Here is a 19,343-nt window from a genome sequence, read left to right as displayed (position 1 = left end):
CGCCGTCGGGGCAGCTCTGCTATCAGCCGGCCGCACAGAGCCCGGCTCTGCGACATCTCCGCAGCTCAGGAAAGCGGGCACAAGCGGTGTCTTGGCCGTGCAGGTTCCTGCAGAGCCCGCTGGGAACCCCCCCGGTGTCGGGTTCAAACCCACTAAAACCTCAGTGGAAACGCTTCCATCCCGCTGGTCTCCCCCCTCTCTCCCCGCCCATCCCCAGCGGGCTGCCTGCAGCCCACAGCGGGCAAAACTGCCGGAAGGACGGCTCCCTACACCCCGAAGGATGGACCACGTCTGCCCTGTCCCAGGTGTCAGGAGCAGAGAAAATTGCGAAGAGTCCCGCTACCTCTCAGACACGTGGTGTCAGGGGACCCCTCTTCCCATTCCTAGCGGCAGAAAGTCAAAGGCTTGTGGGAACAAAGAGTGAGCTCCAGAAACCTGTGTAGGGAACCTGCTTTGGCAGGGGGGTTGGTCTCGATGATCTCTAGAGGTCCCTTCCAACCCCTACAATTCTGTGATTCTGTGAAACCTCCAGAAGGATTATTTCAGTTAGTACTGAATTAACGCTCCCCCAACACCGCACCCCCTGACCATAGCGTTGCTGAGCTGGAAACAAAGAGTACGTATGAAAAAGTTCCTGCTCTGCTTTACAGCCCAGCAAAAGAAATTGGTGCTGGTCGCTGGTTCCCAATCAGGCTGAGCAGACACTGCCTACCCTGCAGGGTGCATTCTTTCCCCTGGGCAGACATCTGCAGCCACACGTCATTTCAGCCACTGCATCTTCCACAAATTTTGGTGCAAAAGAATGCAACTGGACTGATTTGGACCAAAAAAGAGCAGACTGGCTCCAAGAGCCATGAATCTCGGATCTCTCACATCACCATACTAGCAGCTGGACCTGAACACGTCACTCCTCTTTCCTGCAGTCAAAAGAACAGGGCCAGCCCTGGGCATGGCAAGTGTCCAAGACTACAGATGTTAGGACACCACTCCTATCCTGGCCCTCTCAGTTGCCTTCAAGAGACGTTTCCTATGGGTGGCTTCCCTCAGCAGCAAAACCCCTACTTCTCATAGCTGTGCCAGTAGCAGCAAATGACCCCCAAGTCTCTCATGGCCAGTGTGGTTGTACTGGTGTAAAAGGTGTGAGATAACACTCTAGTCCATATGGGGCTTTCCGAAGCCATTCTTAATGCCCTGTCCAAATCCAAGCTTCTTGGCTCACCATTTGCAGCACCTCTGTGTGCAGGAGTCCAGCCCCAACAAAAGGCTATTCCTTGCTGGCTGTTGTCCTTGCCTATCTTTCACATTTCATTTTATTATCCATACACAAGGAAGAAGGATGGAAGGCATCCTTCTGCAAAGTAGTAACATTCAATGGGCCTTCAGGCTAGGAGCAGTGCTGCTGTGGTTGGAAATATGCTCCCTGCAGCCTAGTCCCAGGCAAGCAGAAACCCTTGGTCCTCCAGGGGATCCCTGATTTTGATGGTGTCTCTGCCTATTGTGATTCTGCCAGCCATACAGGGACGAGATCTGGAGGAACAGGTTGGCTCTGACTCTGCCATTCTACAGCACTGGGGCGAAGCAGAAGCTTCTTGGTTGCCTCTGGTCCTGCATCCCATCAGGAGATGACTCAGCCCCTGAGCCAGAGCAGCCTCAGGAAGGCTCTAACGCCCTCCTTGTCCATTTCTTCTCTCCTGAGTTTGGAGCGCTTGGGCAGGTTGGAAGCCAGGGCACTGGTTGGAAATTTCCCCTATATTCGTCTTGGTTTGTTCCAATGGACTGAGATGGAGCTTCTATTAGATTTGAACTTTGTTCCTGGATAAAATGTTGAAAGGATCAAAATTCTTCGTGCTCTCAGGCAAAATTCTGAAGAATCATTCTGGTGTTCTCCAGCAGAAGAGTTTCAGCATTCTGTTTCAGAAAAAGATCTGAAAGAAAAAATTCAATTTAACCAAATGTGAAAACGTGCTCTGGTCCAGAAAGCCCTCTTGTGCTGACCTGAAGGAAATCAACAGACAGGGTCAGGAAAAAGGGAGCCCATTTACCCTGTTCACCTTTGCAGTGTCTCCTTCAGTTCCTTCTGGGCAATGGGAAATGCAGGCAGTCAGATGTCCTCAGGACGCTGGTTTAAACAAAGAGGAGCAAGGTGCAGATCTTCCACTTCCCACTCCTCTGTGGGATCAGCACGTTCAAATTCCCCCCCCCCCATTCCCCAGCCAGATAAATCCATCACTGTTAGTCTGTGGCACAGGTGACTCGATTCCTTTCTTTCTGCAGCAGCGCTGTGGGGCATGTAGCTCTGCAGACGATTGAATTGCATTGAATTCCTATGACTGCTTCCTTATCCCAGCTCTCCTCCAGCTTGCTCCACAAATCCAAAGCAGTACAGCAGTGCCTGAGCCGAGTGCACAGGCTGCACGCTCAGTGCTGCGCCTGCACAGTGTGCCCTCTGCTGTCACCATGCCTGCAGGAACAGCTCTCATTGCACCTCACCATCCCAGCTGTCTCCTGCAAAATGTTCTCCAAGCTCTCTTCGCTCTGCTGTCAGGAGCAGAACAGTTTTACCACACATTATTGCCGTGACAGCAGGGACAAAACATTTTTCTTACATTGCAGCAGTCAGCCACGCTGTAGTGCCAAGCTGTGATCTGGGAACCAGAGCTGTGAAATTCTTCTGGTTGCTCCTGGCCACCGTGGGCTGCAGCTGGTCTTTCCTTGCAACAGATCCAAGTGAGGCTAGGGACAAACTGCAGGACATCAGCTTCCTTCTGCCTGCAAACTTTCACAGAATGTTTTCAACAGTCCCACTCAGTCCCAACTTCCTGGTGGTTGCCCCCCACCAGCTCAGGTTGTCCAGGGCCCCATCCACCCTGGCTTTGAGCACCTCCAGGGATGGGGCATCCACAGCTTCTCTGGGCAGCTGTGCCAGGGTCTCACCACCTCTGAGTGAAAGATTTCCTCCTAACATCTCACCTAAATCACCTATATTTTAGTTTAAAGCCATCATCCTCTGTCCTGTCACTACACCCCCTGATGAGGAGATTCTCCCCATCTTTCCTGTAGGCCCCTTTAAGTACTGAAAAGCCATAATAAGGTCTTCTCTTCAGGCTGAACAAGCCCAGTTCCCTCAATCTTTCTTCATAAGAGAGATGCTGAGCTCTCTGAGTATCTCTGTGGCCTCTTCTGGACCTGCTACAGCAGCTTGGTGTCTTTTTATGCTGGGACCCTAGAGCTCAACACAGCACTACAGGTGGGGCCTCACAAGGACAGAGCAGAAAAAGACAATCACCTCCTTGACTGCTAGCCTCAACATCACTCAGGATATACCTGGCTTTCTGAACAGCAGGCACACACTGCTAGATCATGTTAAGGTTGTGGTAATTGTTTGGGTTTTTTGACCCTCAAGCCCTCCCCAGCTGCTCTCAATCCCATCACTCAGCCTGTATTTGTGCTTGAGATTGCTCCAACCCAGCTGCAGCACTTCACACTTGCCCTTATTGAATTTCATGATGTTCACCTATGCCAACCAATCAAGCTCTCTCCCAGTAGCATTTCTTCCTCAGGTGCAAGATTTTAAGATTTTTCCCTAGAGCAACAGATGTCACAGTGCAGGTTGGATTCTCTCTTCTTCTTCTTTTTTTTTTTTTTTTAAATCATTCATTCCCAGCACTCCCTAAACTCCATCCTCGCCTGCCCCCTCGTGGGCATCCGCCAGAACGCAGCCAAATGCCTCAAAACCATCCTGCAAGGCACTGACGGACACAGCCCTCGGAGCTGCCAGCAGAAATAAAGTGCAGATAGCGTCCTTTGGTTCCCCTGTACACCGAGGTCAACGGCCACATTTGGGAAAGTCCCAGGTGCGGTGCCTGCATTTAAATATTCTGTACTTCAGCATGATCTGCAGCACCAAGGAAAGGAGAGGCAACCCCCAAAACGCTCAGCTGGAGGGAACCTGACCCATTTTTTGGTTGTGGTCTCATATTAGAAGTAAAACGAGGCTGGGGCTGAGAGCTCACTGACGTGCTTTCTGTTGCAGATGAAAACGTGGCCACATTCCCATTTTTTGGGATGTCTTTGTGTGCAATGGCAGTGAGAAGGGTACTGAAAGAGCTGCTCAGACATAGCCTAGGAAACTTCATGGAAGGTGGTCGGTTTATCAGCTTGCTGTTGTCCTTTAGAGGACTGGAATTGCTCAAGCCCCTTCTCTGGAGCTAGGATTTCAATGGGCTGGCCTGGCCAGTTCACCATTTACAGGCTTGAACTATGCATAGTGTAGAGCTGAGTGTGCCCTCACCTCTACCTGGGGACAAAAGGCAGAGGTGGCTGTCACTTCAGCTGGACTGCCTGGATAAGGCATGACATCATTGTTAAAAAAATGATAAGGAAAATAGTATTTGTTTTGCAAACACAGTGGGAAAAGGAGGTCACAGGAATAAGGCCTGCTTGTCTGGGAATGGCGGGGACTGTCAGCACAGCCAGCAGCTTCCAAAAGTGCCAAATGCAAGGACCAAGAAAAGCTGCAGCCTCAAATCCAGCTCCTGACAGCAGGGAAGAACCTGAACGTGGCTGGCGGGCACAACAGCGTGCCTGGATTTGTGGCCAGCAGGACCTCATCCCGCAGCCTCCTCTTCCTGCTGGTGCTTCGAGACCCACTGCAGTGAGTCACCTCCAGCCCTGCACCCCAATTAGCCCCAAATGAACAAAACATGAGCTGAGGCCTACCCGGTCCTGCCCCTCAGCAGCGCTGCCCATGGCACACAGAGGTGCCCTCGGCGAGTCCCCCTTGCCTTGCTGCAACCTGTGAGCACACAGCAGGAGGCACTTTGGGTCTCCCCCCATACTGAAGGCCCCCGGTGGCTTCAGCCCCAGCTGCTCTCTCCCTGCTGAGCAGAATCCCCAGGCCCACCCGGCCGCGGCTGGGAGCAGCACAGAAGCTCAGCCCCTTCCATTCTGTGCTTCAAGAGGCTCCAGGAGGAAGGCAGGCAAAAAAACCAGACCTGTCACTGCATGGTGCTTCACTTTTCTTCATTTTATTCTTTTATTTGTACAGCTATATTTTACAGAACGCATTAATGCAGTTTAGACACAGCCCAAACCCTGTCTCCCGAGATTGTTTGTAACACAAGCATGTAAAATAAGACTGAAAAAAAAATATATATAATCCAAAACAAACAAACAAAAACAAACAAAATAAAAACATTCCCCAACAGAGAGTTCCACCAAAACTCCTTCTGCAACATCAGGCTGTACCTTGAAGAAGAAACTGAGCTCAATATAGTCCATACATTGAAAACTTCCATTGAAAAGAAAGGCACCGTGCGAAACCACATTTTACATATATACAGACTGAGAACTAGAACAAAAAAGTTACATTTTATTATTATTTTAAATTCCTTCTGCAGCTTTGTTGGTTTAATACACACTTTTTTGTAAATTGTAAACCTTCACTTGCAAAAAAATACAAATACACTGATGCATTTAGACAAAATATTTTCTTACTTGTACAGATGCAATACTTAAAATATCTCGTTAAGTGCTCTATCATAATAAAGATTCTCAGAGTGGCTTCTGCCTGCAGAGTCCAACTGAGCTTTTAATGCATTTTATATATTTTTAATATAGCTTTTTTAAAGGTCTATATATATTTATTTTATATATATATATTTATATATTTATATCTATATATATTTACAACTCTGCCATAGATTCCTTCACCTTTGGTTAAAAAAGTTAAAGCCCTCTCTTTAATAGCATACTTTCTCTTTAAAAGAACACACATTTTGCATACAAAAGAAAAAATCTGTTCCCATAAATCAACATTACATTCCTCATCTTCAAACGGCAAAGGCTGTGAAGGTTAGACTCCAGAGTTTATCAACACTCCACTGCACAGACATTTAAAATGACTACTTTTCATTTTTATGTTCTATATACAATAAGATCTGAATAATTTTCTTTTTTTTGTTTCACATAACTGGGAAAAATAAAACCCGTGTTTGTTCTTTTTTATTTTATTTTTTATGCTTTTTTAGTTTGTTTCTAATGTTTTCCACCTATCTGCACTATGGGTTTAGAGGCACTCCATCATGTGATGTAATTTTTTTTTCTTTATATATATATTTTTTTCTCCATTAAAGTGTTGCAAGTATCCTTTGGACAGCTTCCCTCTGACCTCCTCCTGGGAAATCCTTGGCCTTCAGCAAGCCTTGGGGAGCTCTGGAGGCACCTCGTTGGCCGAGATGCGGTACTGCACCTTGGTGTTTGTGATGGCCCCGTGCTTCTGCCGCAGGTGCAGCCGCAGCTGGCTTTTGTGGCGGAAGTGCAGGTTGCACTTCTCACACTGCAGAGCAAAAAGCAAAGGCACGAGGCGTCAAAATCACATCCGGGGACACATCCATCCATCCCTTGGAAGCGGACAAGCAGCACGCCCAAGCAAATACCCATCCTCCCCCTGTGTACTGCGCCCATTGCACAGATGGAGTGGAGAAAGTGGAGGTACAGTGGGAGAAGCAGCGGGGAAGCTGCCGAGCCCCCAAACCTTGACCCAGCAAGGCACGGCACGCCTCCACACAGCTCCTCTCTCCATCCCCACGCGCAGCAGGAGGCTGTAATTTAAGCCACGGCTATCTAGAGAAGTGTAACCTTCTTCCAGAACTGAGGAAGAATAGGAAAGCAGCTCTGATGCACCAGTGCTGGCCACACATCAGAGCATTTCCAATGCTGCAGCAAGCCCGTGTGAACGATTTGGTGTCTTCCCACCCGTCGGGTTTGTTAGCATCCCAATCCCTGAAGGAAGGAGGCTGGTCACTCACATGATACGGCTTCTCGCCCGTGTGGATTCGAAGGTGGCTTTTGAGGGTCTGCAGGTGCCGGAAACGTGTGCCACAGATCTCGCAGGGGTATGGCTTCTCCCCAGTGTGAATGAGCACATGAGCACGGAGGTGGGCCACCTGCAGGAGAGCAGCCCCAGGTTAGGTTTCCCACTGAGCCAACAAGCTGGTCTCCACCAACATCAAACCCCAGTTTATCCTCTGCATGGCCCCGCAGCCCCCTCCATTTGCCCCAGGTCTTCAGCAGGATCCTGGCCTTGTCCCACCCCTGTGGGTGCTGTGGTCTCAGAGCTCACACCAACCTGGACAAATCTGGCCCCGCAGGTCTCGCACTTGTAGGGTTTCTCTCCGGAGTGAATCCGTGTGTGGGTTTTCAGGTTGGCTGGCCGGTTGAACTGCGCCCCACAGATGTTGCAGCGGTACGGCTTTTCTCCTGAAGAGTCCAACAGAAAGGACAAGGGGATAAATATCACTGTGCCATACGCATGCGAGTCCCAAAGCACAGTCCTGCCACGTGCCTGACCCCTTTAGAGGTGTCTGTAGCACACAGGTATTTTAGGAAGAGAACAACAGGCAGAAGCAGCCTCGCTCATCTCTGGAGCGGAGTTCATCTGCTATTGGTGATTTCGGGGTTGGGAGCTGCAGCCTCCAGGGCAAAAGAGAAAGTCAGGCAGCAAGGATTAACAGCATCGCTCTTCCTGGCTGGCACCCTGAGTGTCCCCACAGCACTGAGCAGGGCACACAGCTGCCTGACAGTCCCCAGCACGTCCCATTCCTCCTTGGAGGAGTGAGAAGAGCCAAGAGAGCAGGAAGCCAAGGCATGCCTGGTGACCTGGCTCCATTCATTCTTCGGACACGACTCCTGCTGTCAGCCCTGGCTGCCTTTTCATGGCAAGGGGGGAGTTGCAAAAAGATTTTAACTAGTTTCTTCAGGCTGATTGAAGATGAGCTCAATGGGGAACGGAACAAGCCATCGCCTGTCCCTTCCTGCCTTTTTCTTTTGTTTAGCATTCAAGGGCAAATGGGTTCCTGCCTGGTGGATTAATTGGACCTGGAGGGAGTCAGAAGACCTTTGAACCTACACTATCAGACCCAGCCTGGTGCTTGTGTCATCCCGCTTGTCTCTACAGCCATGTGGAGCTCCAGTGGGACTGTGGGACCTTCCCTCTCCAGCCAGGGAGCTCGTTGTTGGCATTAATAAAAGCATGAAATAAAAATCCCCAGATTTGTCAGCAAATGACTAACCCCCTAATATCCCTTTCCTTTCCCAGCTTTCATTGTGCTGATTCACAGGGCCCATTCGTTCACAGATTTTCCTATCAGCAGACTTTCTGCCAGGCTAGATACAATCTGGATTTCTAGGATGTAGGAAAAACAACAACCAAAAAAAAACCCGACATGATTTTTTTTATTTTCCTTTTTTGTCTGAGTAACCCAGAGGGCACACATCTGCCCCCAGCCACACGTTTAGATAAACACCCAGTGCTTTACAGCAAACAAACTCAGCCCCTGAGGAGCTGCAGACGCCGTACCTGTGTGGACGGTTTTGTGGCTGGCGAGGTTCCCCTTGTAGCGGAAGGAGGCCTGGCAGCGGTCGCACTTGTAGGGTTTGTCGCTGTGGACTTGCAGAGAGTGTCTCTTGAGTGAGGCCTCCTCGGAGAACCGACAGTCACACTCATTGCAGAAGAAGGCTCCGTTCTCTGAGGAGCAGATTGGAGAGTGGTGAGACGGGTGATGCACAACTCTATGCACCCCAATTATTTTAGGCATCTTCTGAAGGATGCTTGGTCTGGAGCAACTCCAGCACCTTTAGAGGTCTTCAACCTTTATGGTACAGATGTCTTCCATGAGCATGGGAAGACCACCATCTCCTGAAGAAGCAGGCAGGTCCCCTGTTACAAGGCTGCCCAACTCTTAAATGCTGCGTGGAGCTCTGAGCATCACACCTGGGTTACTGCTACAGATCTCTGCCCACACCACAGTGACAATTCTGCATTCCCTCTCCCTGAGCTACAGGCAGACAGATATTGTCTCTGGGCTTGTGAGGTTTTGCAACAAGATTGCAAGGCTCATTATCTGCATTTCTCCAGATGTGCACATTTGGCTCCCTGATAATGAAGGTATCGTGACAGATGCATGAGACACATTACCTTGCCCAATCCCCATTAGGATCATTACATCTGCCAAGCTTGTTCTCATGTGATAGTGGCAGGGTGGAGTTCAATTTATTTCCTGTCCTTAGCTGCCAGGTTAGCAGCAGGTGACTAACTCCCCACACAAAGTATCTGGATGGTGCCGGGGAAGGGGAGGACAGAAGCAATGCCCACTTGTGTGCATCTCACACGTGTGCACAGAGCTGGCCAGCCAGTTAACACCATAAAGCGCTTTGTGATCCACCGGCACCAGAGACAGGTCTGGCACTCCCCTGGATGAAGAGCACTGGGTGAACATGTCCCCTTGCCTGCTGGCTGAAAAGGTGAACGGGATGCAGGACTCACCGCAGCTGGAGTCAGAGTACTCAGACTGGGTTTCCCCCATCTCCTCTCCAAAGGCTGAGCCAGAGGTATGAAGGCACATCTCAGTGTGTTGTGGGGACTGGCAGCCGCAGGAGCTGCACTTCGACGAATGCATGTAGAGAGGGGACTGCCCCTCGCTGCTGCGTGGGGACCCATCCCGGGACCTATGGAAGGACAGCAACACACACAGCTGTGAGAAGGCTCTTGCTGTGCTTGAGCTACCCGGTCCTTGTTGTTTGCATCATTCCAGACGCGGGGAACACCCATGGTTTATGGGGAGACTTCTGAGCTAAGACGCACAGCATGGCCCTGATCAACAACAGGTCCCTGAGCCTCACCCTGCAGGTGCCCATTGTAAAATGACCTCAAAGCTCTCTAGGAATATCCAGGTCCAGGGAACAGCACGCTGCTCCATGCTAATTCAGCCTTGCAGTGCCTACAGCCAACCACAAGCTCTAGGCAGCGATTTGGGTGAAAACCATGCTTGCCAAATTCATGCTCCAGAAACCATCCAGAGCTGCAGAAGCAGGTTGGGAACTCCTGACCCTGCGTTCCCAACTCCACCATGAGGCCAAGCTGGCACTGCTATCATGGGGACAGCTGGAGTCCAGCCGATAACACTGGCAGTGCTTCAACAAGCGCAGAGGTTTCCACCTGCTCACAGCCGGACACCCCAGCACAACACTACAGCTATGTCACACACCTCCAAACTCTCACCAACAACACAGGGAGTCCTATCTGCCAGGGGACACCTTCTTACCTGTTAACAATGTTGTTGAGTCTGCTCGCTTGGGGGATATTGGAGTCTTCTCCATTCACGCTCATCTTGGTGGGGGATTGCACGTTGAGATGCTCTGGCTCCATGGACTGCTGGCAAGTGGACATGGGCATGTAGGTGCGAGGAGAGAGGGTTCCCATCTCATTCTGGTCAGCACTGTCTTGCTTGGTGCTCTGGTTAAGAGAGTTGAGGACAATGAATTTGTACTTCTTCCAGTTGCAGGCTTTGGGATCAGTGGGGCTCTTGGTGAAAAGAGAGTTGGAGTTCTGACTGATGCGGGCATTCTTGCTGCTGCTGGACTCAGTGGGAGAGTTGGGCTGACAGTCTGACTTCTGGGGGCTCTGGGGGCTGATCAGGCCCTTGCGGTCCAGGGGGGTATTGGTGGGCTCAAAGTGCTGGCTGATCTCATCCTCTGAAGAGGTCCGCTCCTCTTCTTTGGCCACTTTGTCACAAGAGAAGTAGGAATTGTTCCGGATGGAGGGGACAACAGGTTTGGGGCCAGAAGCTACACTGTAGTGCACGTCGCTCCTGGCTTCTTCAGCAGCACCTTCTTTTGGAGAATAGATGGTGGCGTGGCACATGTTGGCCGAGATGTCGGTGATGGTTCTCATGTACTCCGTGGGGATTGTCCTGGAGCTGTCGCACGGGATCCTCTCCTTGGGGAAGGCACTCACCCTTGAGAGTTCGGAGAGAGGCATCCTCATCTCCCGCAACTCATCATCCACGAGGAAGCCACTGAGAGGCAGAGGGCTGTACCCAGGGTAGGAAATGGAGGATCCAGGCAAACTGTTGAATAAGCCAGGTGCGAAGGCCCTCCCATTGCAGAGGGACCCATTCTGGAGAGGCATACTGTTCTCTGAGACATCTCTGCCTCGATAAGCCATCACCTCTGGGTGGTTCAGCATCCGGCCAGCCAAAAACTCTTCCCTTGGGGTCTTCACTGCAGACACCATCTCAGCTTCACTGGAATCAGGCAAAAAGGAAGAGATGCATTCATTTTCAGCACATAAAGATAAGTTTGTAGCTACTTTGTCAGCCCTCCCCTCTCCCGCCCAAACACACCGTGCCAGGCTCTCCAAAGTTCACTTGTGGCGCTCACCTAGATTTGACAAACCTTCGGCAAGTATCAACCACATGCTCCATCTGCAGGTACAGTGCAGTGGCCATCACAGCCATGATATTGTTCTCCCTCAGGTTCAGGCGGGAGGTGTACATGAAGTCCAAAAGGATGCAAAACCCTTCAGGGTTAATTTCAGGGTCCAGGTTGATGACATTCAAGTTGCACTTGAGCTGGTCAGTGAAGATGCTGTAGAAGAGGCCACTGCAGAGAGAGCAGAGGAAAACAATCATTACGACGATTAAGAAGAAGAAAGGAGAACTTACTTGAAATCCCTTAGCTCACAGAGTCCTGTGCATGGGAAGAGAGGAGGAGGAGGCAATTACAGTATTCCCTGAGCTTCCCCCTTATTATCAAGCTTGGTTTCCTAGTTTAGTAAGCGTCTTCTGCACTGCACTTTTAGCAACCGGCACAGCCTGCTTTTAGATCTCACCTGCTCAACAGCTCCCCACCGCCTTGCTTTAGAAATTTCCCTTATTCCGTTGTCCTTACCACCACTCCCCTCCCCACTAACTCACTTCTTTCAGAAGCCTCTTGGGGCATCCATGCTCACTCTTTCAACCCAAAGGGAAAAAAAAAAAAAGAATGCTGGCAAAACATTTTTCAGATGTCTTAATAATCAAATCTTTGCTTCTCCAAATCTTTAGATTGTCAGCAGGAAACCCCGGAAGGCATCTGCAGTAATGAGGTGAGGTAATGGTGGGATGCTTATTAGAGGTCACTAGGAAGCAATCCTTGACCTGGAAAAGGATTTCAGACCCAACTGGGCTTGAAAATCCACAGCCCTAGAGCCAGAAGGAACAGCTCCAAAAATAGCAGAAGATACAGCGGTCACAGAGGGCTCAATCACCCCCGTGGAGTGGTTAAAAGCAGAGGGAGCTCCCACTCACCTGCAGGCCATCAGCACTGTTTTGTGGGCTCTGAACTGCTCCCGGTTCACAATGATGACGACGTCGGTCAGGATATCCCGGCTTCTAAGGCGGTTGAGATTGAGGAGGACATCACTTGCATGGCGCGTGAACTGGATGCAGCTGTCTGCTGGTGAGGCCATCTTGAGTCTGCCCAGGACAGAAGCAGAAAGATGGGAATGAAGAAAAAGCCTGAAGAGCACCCAAACCTCAGTGGAGAACCCACTGCTGCTCCAGGATGCCTATGGGCAGCCTGCTGCCCTGTAGGGATGCCCCCAGGTCCCCTGGTGAGGCCCCAGGGGCAGCAGCAAGAGCTGGTGTGTCTCAGTTGCATCCTGCAAGCAAAGACAACTGGACCCTCCTGAGGATTATCTCACAGGCTCCTGCCTCACCCAAGGCAGCCCCACCCCCAGCCCACTCCTCCCACCACTACTGCTCCTCTGGTTCATCTCCTGAAGCTCCCAGCACAGCTTCAGCCGCAGGAGCCAGCTCCCTCATCCCAACTTGGCCATGGGAATCAAAATGAGCCATGAAGTTCCCAGCTGATGGTGAAGAATTTCAACATCTGCTCACATGGTGGAGCACCAGCCATCATCCACCATCAGACTTCTTCCCTGCTCTCAGGTGGCCAGCCCAGAGGAGAGCTGTATCTCCTCTCTCCCACTGAATCGATGATGGCAGTGAGAAGTGGAGCTCATCCAACCTGCTGGGCTGCTGCCCACACTGCAGCCCAGCCTCTCCCAGCAAGGAAGGATGTGGTGAGTAGAGGAACAACAGCCTACTCCCAACACAGCACCCAGTGACCCATCTCAGAGATGTCCAGCAGCCTCCCATGACAGCCTACATTGCCCCACGTCTAAAGTTCGGGCTGCTTGTGCACCTCCAGCACCAAATTCCACTCTGACCCCTCTTTCCCAGCCCCATCTCCTCCTCCTTTCTCATGTGAATGTATTTTCTACAGAGAAGCTGCTTTCCTGAAAACGAATCTCAGCTGGGTCTAAAGAAACATTTAATCCAACGTTGTATAGGGAAGGTGGGTAGGGGGAAAATTGAAATGTACATACCCAATGCCTCAATTCACAGTCCAAAAGTTTCTTTCAAACCTGTAAATAAAGCACAAGAAAACAAACACCGTGTTAGCAGATAATAATGAATTGGCTGTGGCAAGGCACAAGCTTGCTGTTTCCCTACAGTATCAGTGGGATAAAAGCTAGAGATAACAAACCCTGCACTCTCCAGTAAGGTTAACATTTGTTTCTTCCGGTACAATACGTTCTTATCACAACCACAGGCTTTGAGAATCCAATCATAGTTTCTTCCACACCCTCTAGCCCAAACCATGGGCGTATGCCAAGGAGATTTTCATTTCCATGACTCAGGAGCTTGAAGGCAGGTGGGGAAGGGAAGTCAAGTGAGAATTTTCTCACCACTTCTTTCAGGGACAACTCTCCCCTGCCAACATCAAATTCCAAGCCAACCCCACGTCCAAAGACCTCGTTCTCAGCACCTCGCTCCCAGCACCTCGTTAACAGGTATGACTTACACACCAGCACTTGCTGCTGCTCTTCTCAGAAACCTGGACAGCAGCTGAGTTTGGTCCTCCCGAGCCACTCTCACCCTTACTGAGCAGCAGGAGAAGCACTTTGGGACAGGACAGCCAGACAGAGCCGGGAGGATGCGGATGTCAAGAGCCACAATGACTTGGCCAAGATCGTGTAGGAAGTTGGTGGCGGGGACGGATGAGGACCCAAACAAATGCCTTCCTCCAGCTGCTAGAAGAGCCTTCCCCAAACCTCAAGCTTTGTCTCCAGCAGCTGGCTGCACGGGAAGCACGGCTGGGGCAGCACGGCAAGGAAACCCAGGAGTTAACTCACACTGTTACTTCCACATTTACTAACAACCAGCAAACACAATGAACCTGGCACCAACAAAGGGGGAAGTCCTCAGCAGGAACAAGATGTGCAGTTAGCGAGTGATTGACTCTGCAAGCTGGAGTGATGCAGCGGGACCACCAGCACTTGCAGAGAGCATGTGCAGCCCTGTACCTGCAGGTGAGGTGGATGGAGCTCCCCTCCTGCTCCAGAGAGGCTGGGATGGGAAGAAGGGGCATGATTTAAGGCGTGATGTCAAGCAGAGCCTAGAGGGGTTTACAGTCCCACTGCAGCCATCAAATGCAAATCTTCAAGATCTGCCGCTCTGAGCCTGCGCACAAAAAGTGACTCATTTCCCAAATCCTGCAGGCTCTGACCTTTCTGTACTTGCTCACCGCCAGCCACTCGCAATTGAAAGCTCGGGCTCTGCAAGGAGCTCAGCACACATTTGTGTTCCCACCATTTGGGGCTGCTGGGTCACATCCCGCCCTTGGCTGGGCTCTCGGTGGCTCACCCCGGTGTCACAGATACAGGGACTGACCTGTCTGTAAACCAACAAACTGAGATGAACTCTGTGCCTGTGAGCATCACGTGAGAAGCTGCTGCTGTCGCCAAATTCCCTTACTCACAGCACTAGCAGTTGGGGGTGGGGGGGGTGTGGGGAGACACCCAGACCCTATGCACCCTCCCAGATCCCCTCTCCCCCAGCGCAGTGCTTGGTGCAGGCAGGTGCATCCCAAGCGCTCTGGCTGCAGGACGCAGGATCCTTCCATCCCCTCTCTAGCAGAGCAGCATTAACCCTGCCCCTCCCAACCTCTGCGCTCCAGGGAAGGAGCTCTGAGGAGAAAGGGACAGTGATGAGGAGCAAAGAGAAGCGATGGGGAGCATAGAAGACCACCATGGGCAAGCACGATCTTCTCCATCCCCATGCCCCCCCACCCTAGGATGCTCCCCCACGCTCAGCTGCATTCAGAGTATCACCCCAATGTCCCCCACCCCGAAATTTTCCTGCCCAGTACCTCAGAGGTGTGGGCCAGCGGCAGTGCTGGAGGCTGCATGCCGGGGCTTGCTGTACCCGGAGAGGAAGGTCGGGGCCCATTTCGGGGGTGGCCACATGGGACTGTCAGTGCTGCTGCCTTCCAGGAAGGCAGTGGGTCTGCCCCAGCAGTTCAGGGAATGGCCCTTCCCTGCTGGCACCTCCCCGAGAAAGCCTATTCCTGGAAGGGAGCCCAGGGCCAGTGCTGCTCTCCCAGTGCCAAGCGGTTCAGCTGTGTGGGGAGGGAACCCCCAGCTCCACCCCACGAAGAGGGGAAACCCCCCACAGCTGCCCCCTGCACCACAGAGAGGGGAGAAGCTGCAACCCCCATCTCTCCATCTTTCTGCCATGCACAGAGCAACTCTTCCCATCCATCCACTCCTTCATCTAGGGAATCCCTTTCCATCCATCCATCCATCCATCCATCCATCCATCCATCCATCCATCCATCCATCCTCCCCTCACCCTCCGCAAAGAGGAGATTCCTTTCTCTCCTATCCCACTTTGCATGGAGGCTTCTCCTCACCCTACCCTCTCCCCCCGTACTGATAATCTGGAGGAGGGCACCCATCACCCCCCCACCTGTTCTCCTACCCCTCCAGCGCCTGCTGTGCCGACTCCTTTGCATCACCCCAGAGTAGTGGATGGCTGAAGTCTCTCTTCCCCATAACCTCATCCCACACAGCACTCCGAAACTGCCCGCCCAGGGGAAGCTCCATCCTGCCCCCTCACCCCCAGCCTGGGCATACTGCCAGCTGCCCCCCATCCCACAGACGGATGCTAGGTTCCTCCACTGCCGAGCCACAGCCACAGAAATGAGGTGTGGGGGACTGAGGGTACACCAGCACCCAGCTCAGCTTTCCCCGTGCCACGCAATCAGGGGGCACCGAGCGTCCTTTAGCTGTCACAGCGCAGTTTTTATTAATTTAGCAGCTTCTGGTTGGCGTCTAGGCCAAAACGTGGCTTGGTTAATAATAAGCAAAGGAGAGACAGAGAAGAGTCCTAGCACACTGTCAGCACAGATCAAACGTAGCATCGCCAGCACGAGCCCTGTCGTTTTTTCCATCGTACCCTTCCGCCAGCAGATTGCACTCGCTCTATCGAGCGGTCTCTGCTAACTTTCAATGTGATCCAATTTCCTGCCAGCAAACAAATGTTTCTAGGAAATGCAATACATTATCCGAACGGGTTTATTATCAGCATTTGGAACCAGGAAAACTGCATATTTTCTTGAGCACTGCGGGGAACTTTATAGTTTGTACTTCAAAAGAGGGTTTAAAAGGATTGCCCTTGAAAGCCAGCCCGGCTTAAGTCTCCACATTGTTTTGGTCTTTGCAGAAAAAAAAAAAAAGAAAGAAAAAAAACAACCCACAACACAGCGCGGGGGGAGCGCAGCAGAGCCGCCCCCAACGTTTCCCACCGAGGGCACGTACCCGGGAGCTGAGCAGAGCCCTTGGGAAGCGTGGAGCCTGCTGCAGCCTTCCCAATGACCCCAAGCAATTGGCACATGAATTTTTCAAGGGAAGGCAGCAGCTACGTCCCAGCCGAAGCAATGGAGTGAGGCTGAGCACTGCTCAACTGTCAGAGTCCCCATCCCCGTGGGGCTCGGGGAGGCGTCCCGCTGTCCGCTGTCCCCACTCCATATGTCAGCGACCTGACCCTCCCCATCTCTGTGCTGTAGGGACGCAGCTCGGTTGGCAGCAAGGATCCCAGCATCCCACCTGGCTGCAGTGGGACAAGTGCAGCACGGGGTGCACTACCCAGGAGAGAGCACCTCTGTATTTACAGAGCCAAATGGATTTAAGGAAGGGACATCTTCCTTGGGACCCACTGTCCTGCATTGTACTTATCCTGAGCTCTGCCTGCTGCCAGCAGCAATCCCATCTTTCTCACAGAACCCATGGATTCTCAGACGATCCCAGTAGGCAGCCCAAAGGGAGCACATCAGCAAGGAGAAATGGGGGGAAAAAATACAGACCCCAAATTCTTACTCCTCTCCCAGCTCCCTGCTTCAGGTATGAAGCTCCACAGGCACCGCAGGGGTTTTTAAGCAGCCTGGAGAACTAAATGCTTCAGGGGTACATGTGCCTTTTGGCTGACATGCCCCGCTGCAATGGGAACACAAGGTCTAGAGCGGATTTAAAACAAAATAAGAATAAATGCAGGGAAGGATCCATTTGCAGTCTAAATTTGTAGTCTGAAGCCGACTGGTCAGACGCTAACTTTCGGACATCCATCTAACCCAACTGCAAACTGTGAACTCCTGAGGTTTGCCAATGCCTGCTGTAAACATGGAAACCGAGTGTCACTTTTTGCCAAACAGAAGAATGGTTTAAAAATAGATCTAGGAAAGAATACAGGCACTCAACACACAGGGCTCCTGTTTATAGACTCCCATGCTGCTATAAAACGGAATGAGAGGTTACAAGAACGCAGGCAACTTTCCACCAAATTTAGATTTTACAAACTTCTCAGAAACCTGAAAACAACATTTTAGGCTCTGTCCGAACCCATAAAAGCCCTTCATTGGGAGTTTGCAGCACTAAAATGGGCATGAAATGGTTCTTCAGCCACCACAAGAAATACGTGGACGGACAGAAACTGCACTGAGAAATGCACCTATAGGTGAGAGCTCCGTTCTGCTCACCTATGGACTTTGTAACAACAGGTTCTTTTTAACGGGGTATTCAAACACATTAAGAGGGTATCCACCCCCGCTGCTAAAGCACACACCGAGTTTTACCACCTGGCTTTGTAATGGGTCTTGGAAGGCAGTCAGTGGTTTACTAAAACAAAACAAAACAAAACAAAACAAAAACGACAACAATCCTACAAATTAACATCAGGCTGCTGAAAGTAAAAACAAACAAACAAATAACGAAATAAAAGCAGCACAGCGTTACGCTCCGTTCTAAATTAAGCAGAAATTCGGATTTAAAAAAAAAAGGGGGAGAGGAGGGGAACCGTCGATCGCCGCTGTCTCAGCGCCGTCCCCGCGCAGCGCGGCGCGCACTCGCACCGCTGGATGGCAGCAGTCAGCCGCGCTGCGGGACGGAGCTTTTCCCCTATGGAAAACACAACACCCCGACCAAACCTGGAAAACATATAATTTGCTCGATGTAATTCTGTTTCTCTTAAAACGCGTCTGAGCGACGTTATTATTATTATTTTTTTTTATATGAGTCTTTTCCAGTCCTTTTTTTTTTTTTTCCGAATCTTCGTGTTTCTGCGAGGTTTATTTCTGTCTCATCGGGCAGACTTAAGGTCCTCCCCGCGATGTCTACAAAGTATCATGAAGACTTCTGACAGATTCTCATTTTTATTTATTTATTTTTTTTCTTTCAGCGGGATCGGGAAGAATCACTTCTCATTCCCACTTCTTCCTTCGCAGTAACAACCACCCGGTTCATCCCCGCTTCCCCTCCGAATACTGACTCAGTCGGAACGGAGGGGGATTGGAAATTGGGACCGAAATGCATCCCCAAGCTCTTTGATCTGCTTTGCTCGCAGACAGAGCTTTTTTTTTTTTTCCTTACTGGAACGACGCAATAATCCATTCCCCTGGAAAATTGCTCGACACCCTCTGAATATTTGAATGGCTTGATGGCTTGTTTCACGGGGCAAAAATTGCTGTCTGCGTTACATGGCTTTAAAGCAGCAATCCCATCGTTAGAAGAAAATAACAGGAGCTCAGGTTCTGCCTCACTCTCTGTTTCTATAGATAGAGAGAAGGCTGCCCTACAATATTTTCTTAGGGATTTTTCAGCTGTAACCCCCCAAGGACGGCTGGAGAAAGCCTGCGTTCATTCGCAAAGCTCTCATCCCTCCAGCAGTCAAAACAATTCAGCAAATCCTCATTTTCTAACCGTTTAAAACCTCTGGCCAGGGCTCGGCGTGCAGCCCCGGATGGAGGAGGGCTGACCCCAATCAGTGACACTTCCACGGGGTAAGAGCTGGGGCTCAGACAGACGTGGCTCAGCACGGAGCTGCCCTGGTCCCACATCTGCCCGCTCCCAGCCCAGCTCTGCACCGACCCCGCACTCCTGAAATCAGTGGCAAAAAGCAAAGCGAGGCCGGCTCTGTTTGTCTTGGTTTCGACTCACGATTTTAAGCCCAAATTTGCTTTTTCCCTGGAAATGCAACAGGGGGTCAAAGGCAGCTTTTTAGGCATATCTGAGAGGCCGCTGCCGGTTTTTTCCAAACAAACGCCCTGCTTTCTGTTTCCCTCCTTCCCAAGAGGCGATTTCATAACATTTCATACTGTGACTTTGCAAACTACAGGAGGGGAAG

General features: G+C 51.1%; 1 protein-coding gene across 1 annotated transcript; it reads right to left on the bottom strand.

Moving 5' to 3' along the window:
* Window positions 1-5,011: 5,011 nt before the first annotated feature.
* Window positions 5,012-15,193, bottom strand: BCL6 (BCL6 transcription repressor). Its single transcript, XM_010716758.3, has 10 exons — window positions 15,037-15,193; window positions 13,211-13,249; window positions 12,129-12,296; window positions 11,221-11,442; window positions 10,104-11,084; window positions 9,326-9,507; window positions 8,360-8,527; window positions 7,130-7,260; window positions 6,810-6,947; window positions 5,012-6,337 (listed from the first exon to the last, which is right to left on the bottom strand). The coding sequence occupies exons 3-10, from the start codon at window positions 12,287-12,289 to the stop codon at window positions 6,194-6,196; spliced, it is 2,127 nt and encodes a 708-aa protein (XP_010715060.1). The 5' UTR covers window positions 12,290-12,296; window positions 13,211-13,249; window positions 15,037-15,193; the 3' UTR covers window positions 5,012-6,193.
* Between the last annotated feature and the right edge of the window lie 4,150 nt (window positions 15,194-19,343).

The sequence above is a fragment of the Meleagris gallopavo genome, chromosome 11, assembly GCF_000146605.3.
Source record: "Meleagris gallopavo isolate NT-WF06-2002-E0010 breed Aviagen turkey brand Nicholas breeding stock chromosome 11, Turkey_5.1, whole genome shotgun sequence".
Taxonomy (NCBI): Eukaryota; Metazoa; Chordata; class Aves; order Galliformes; family Phasianidae; genus Meleagris; species Meleagris gallopavo.
Note: the sequence above shows the minus strand (reverse complement) of the source record. Positions and strands in the feature narration are given on the sequence as shown.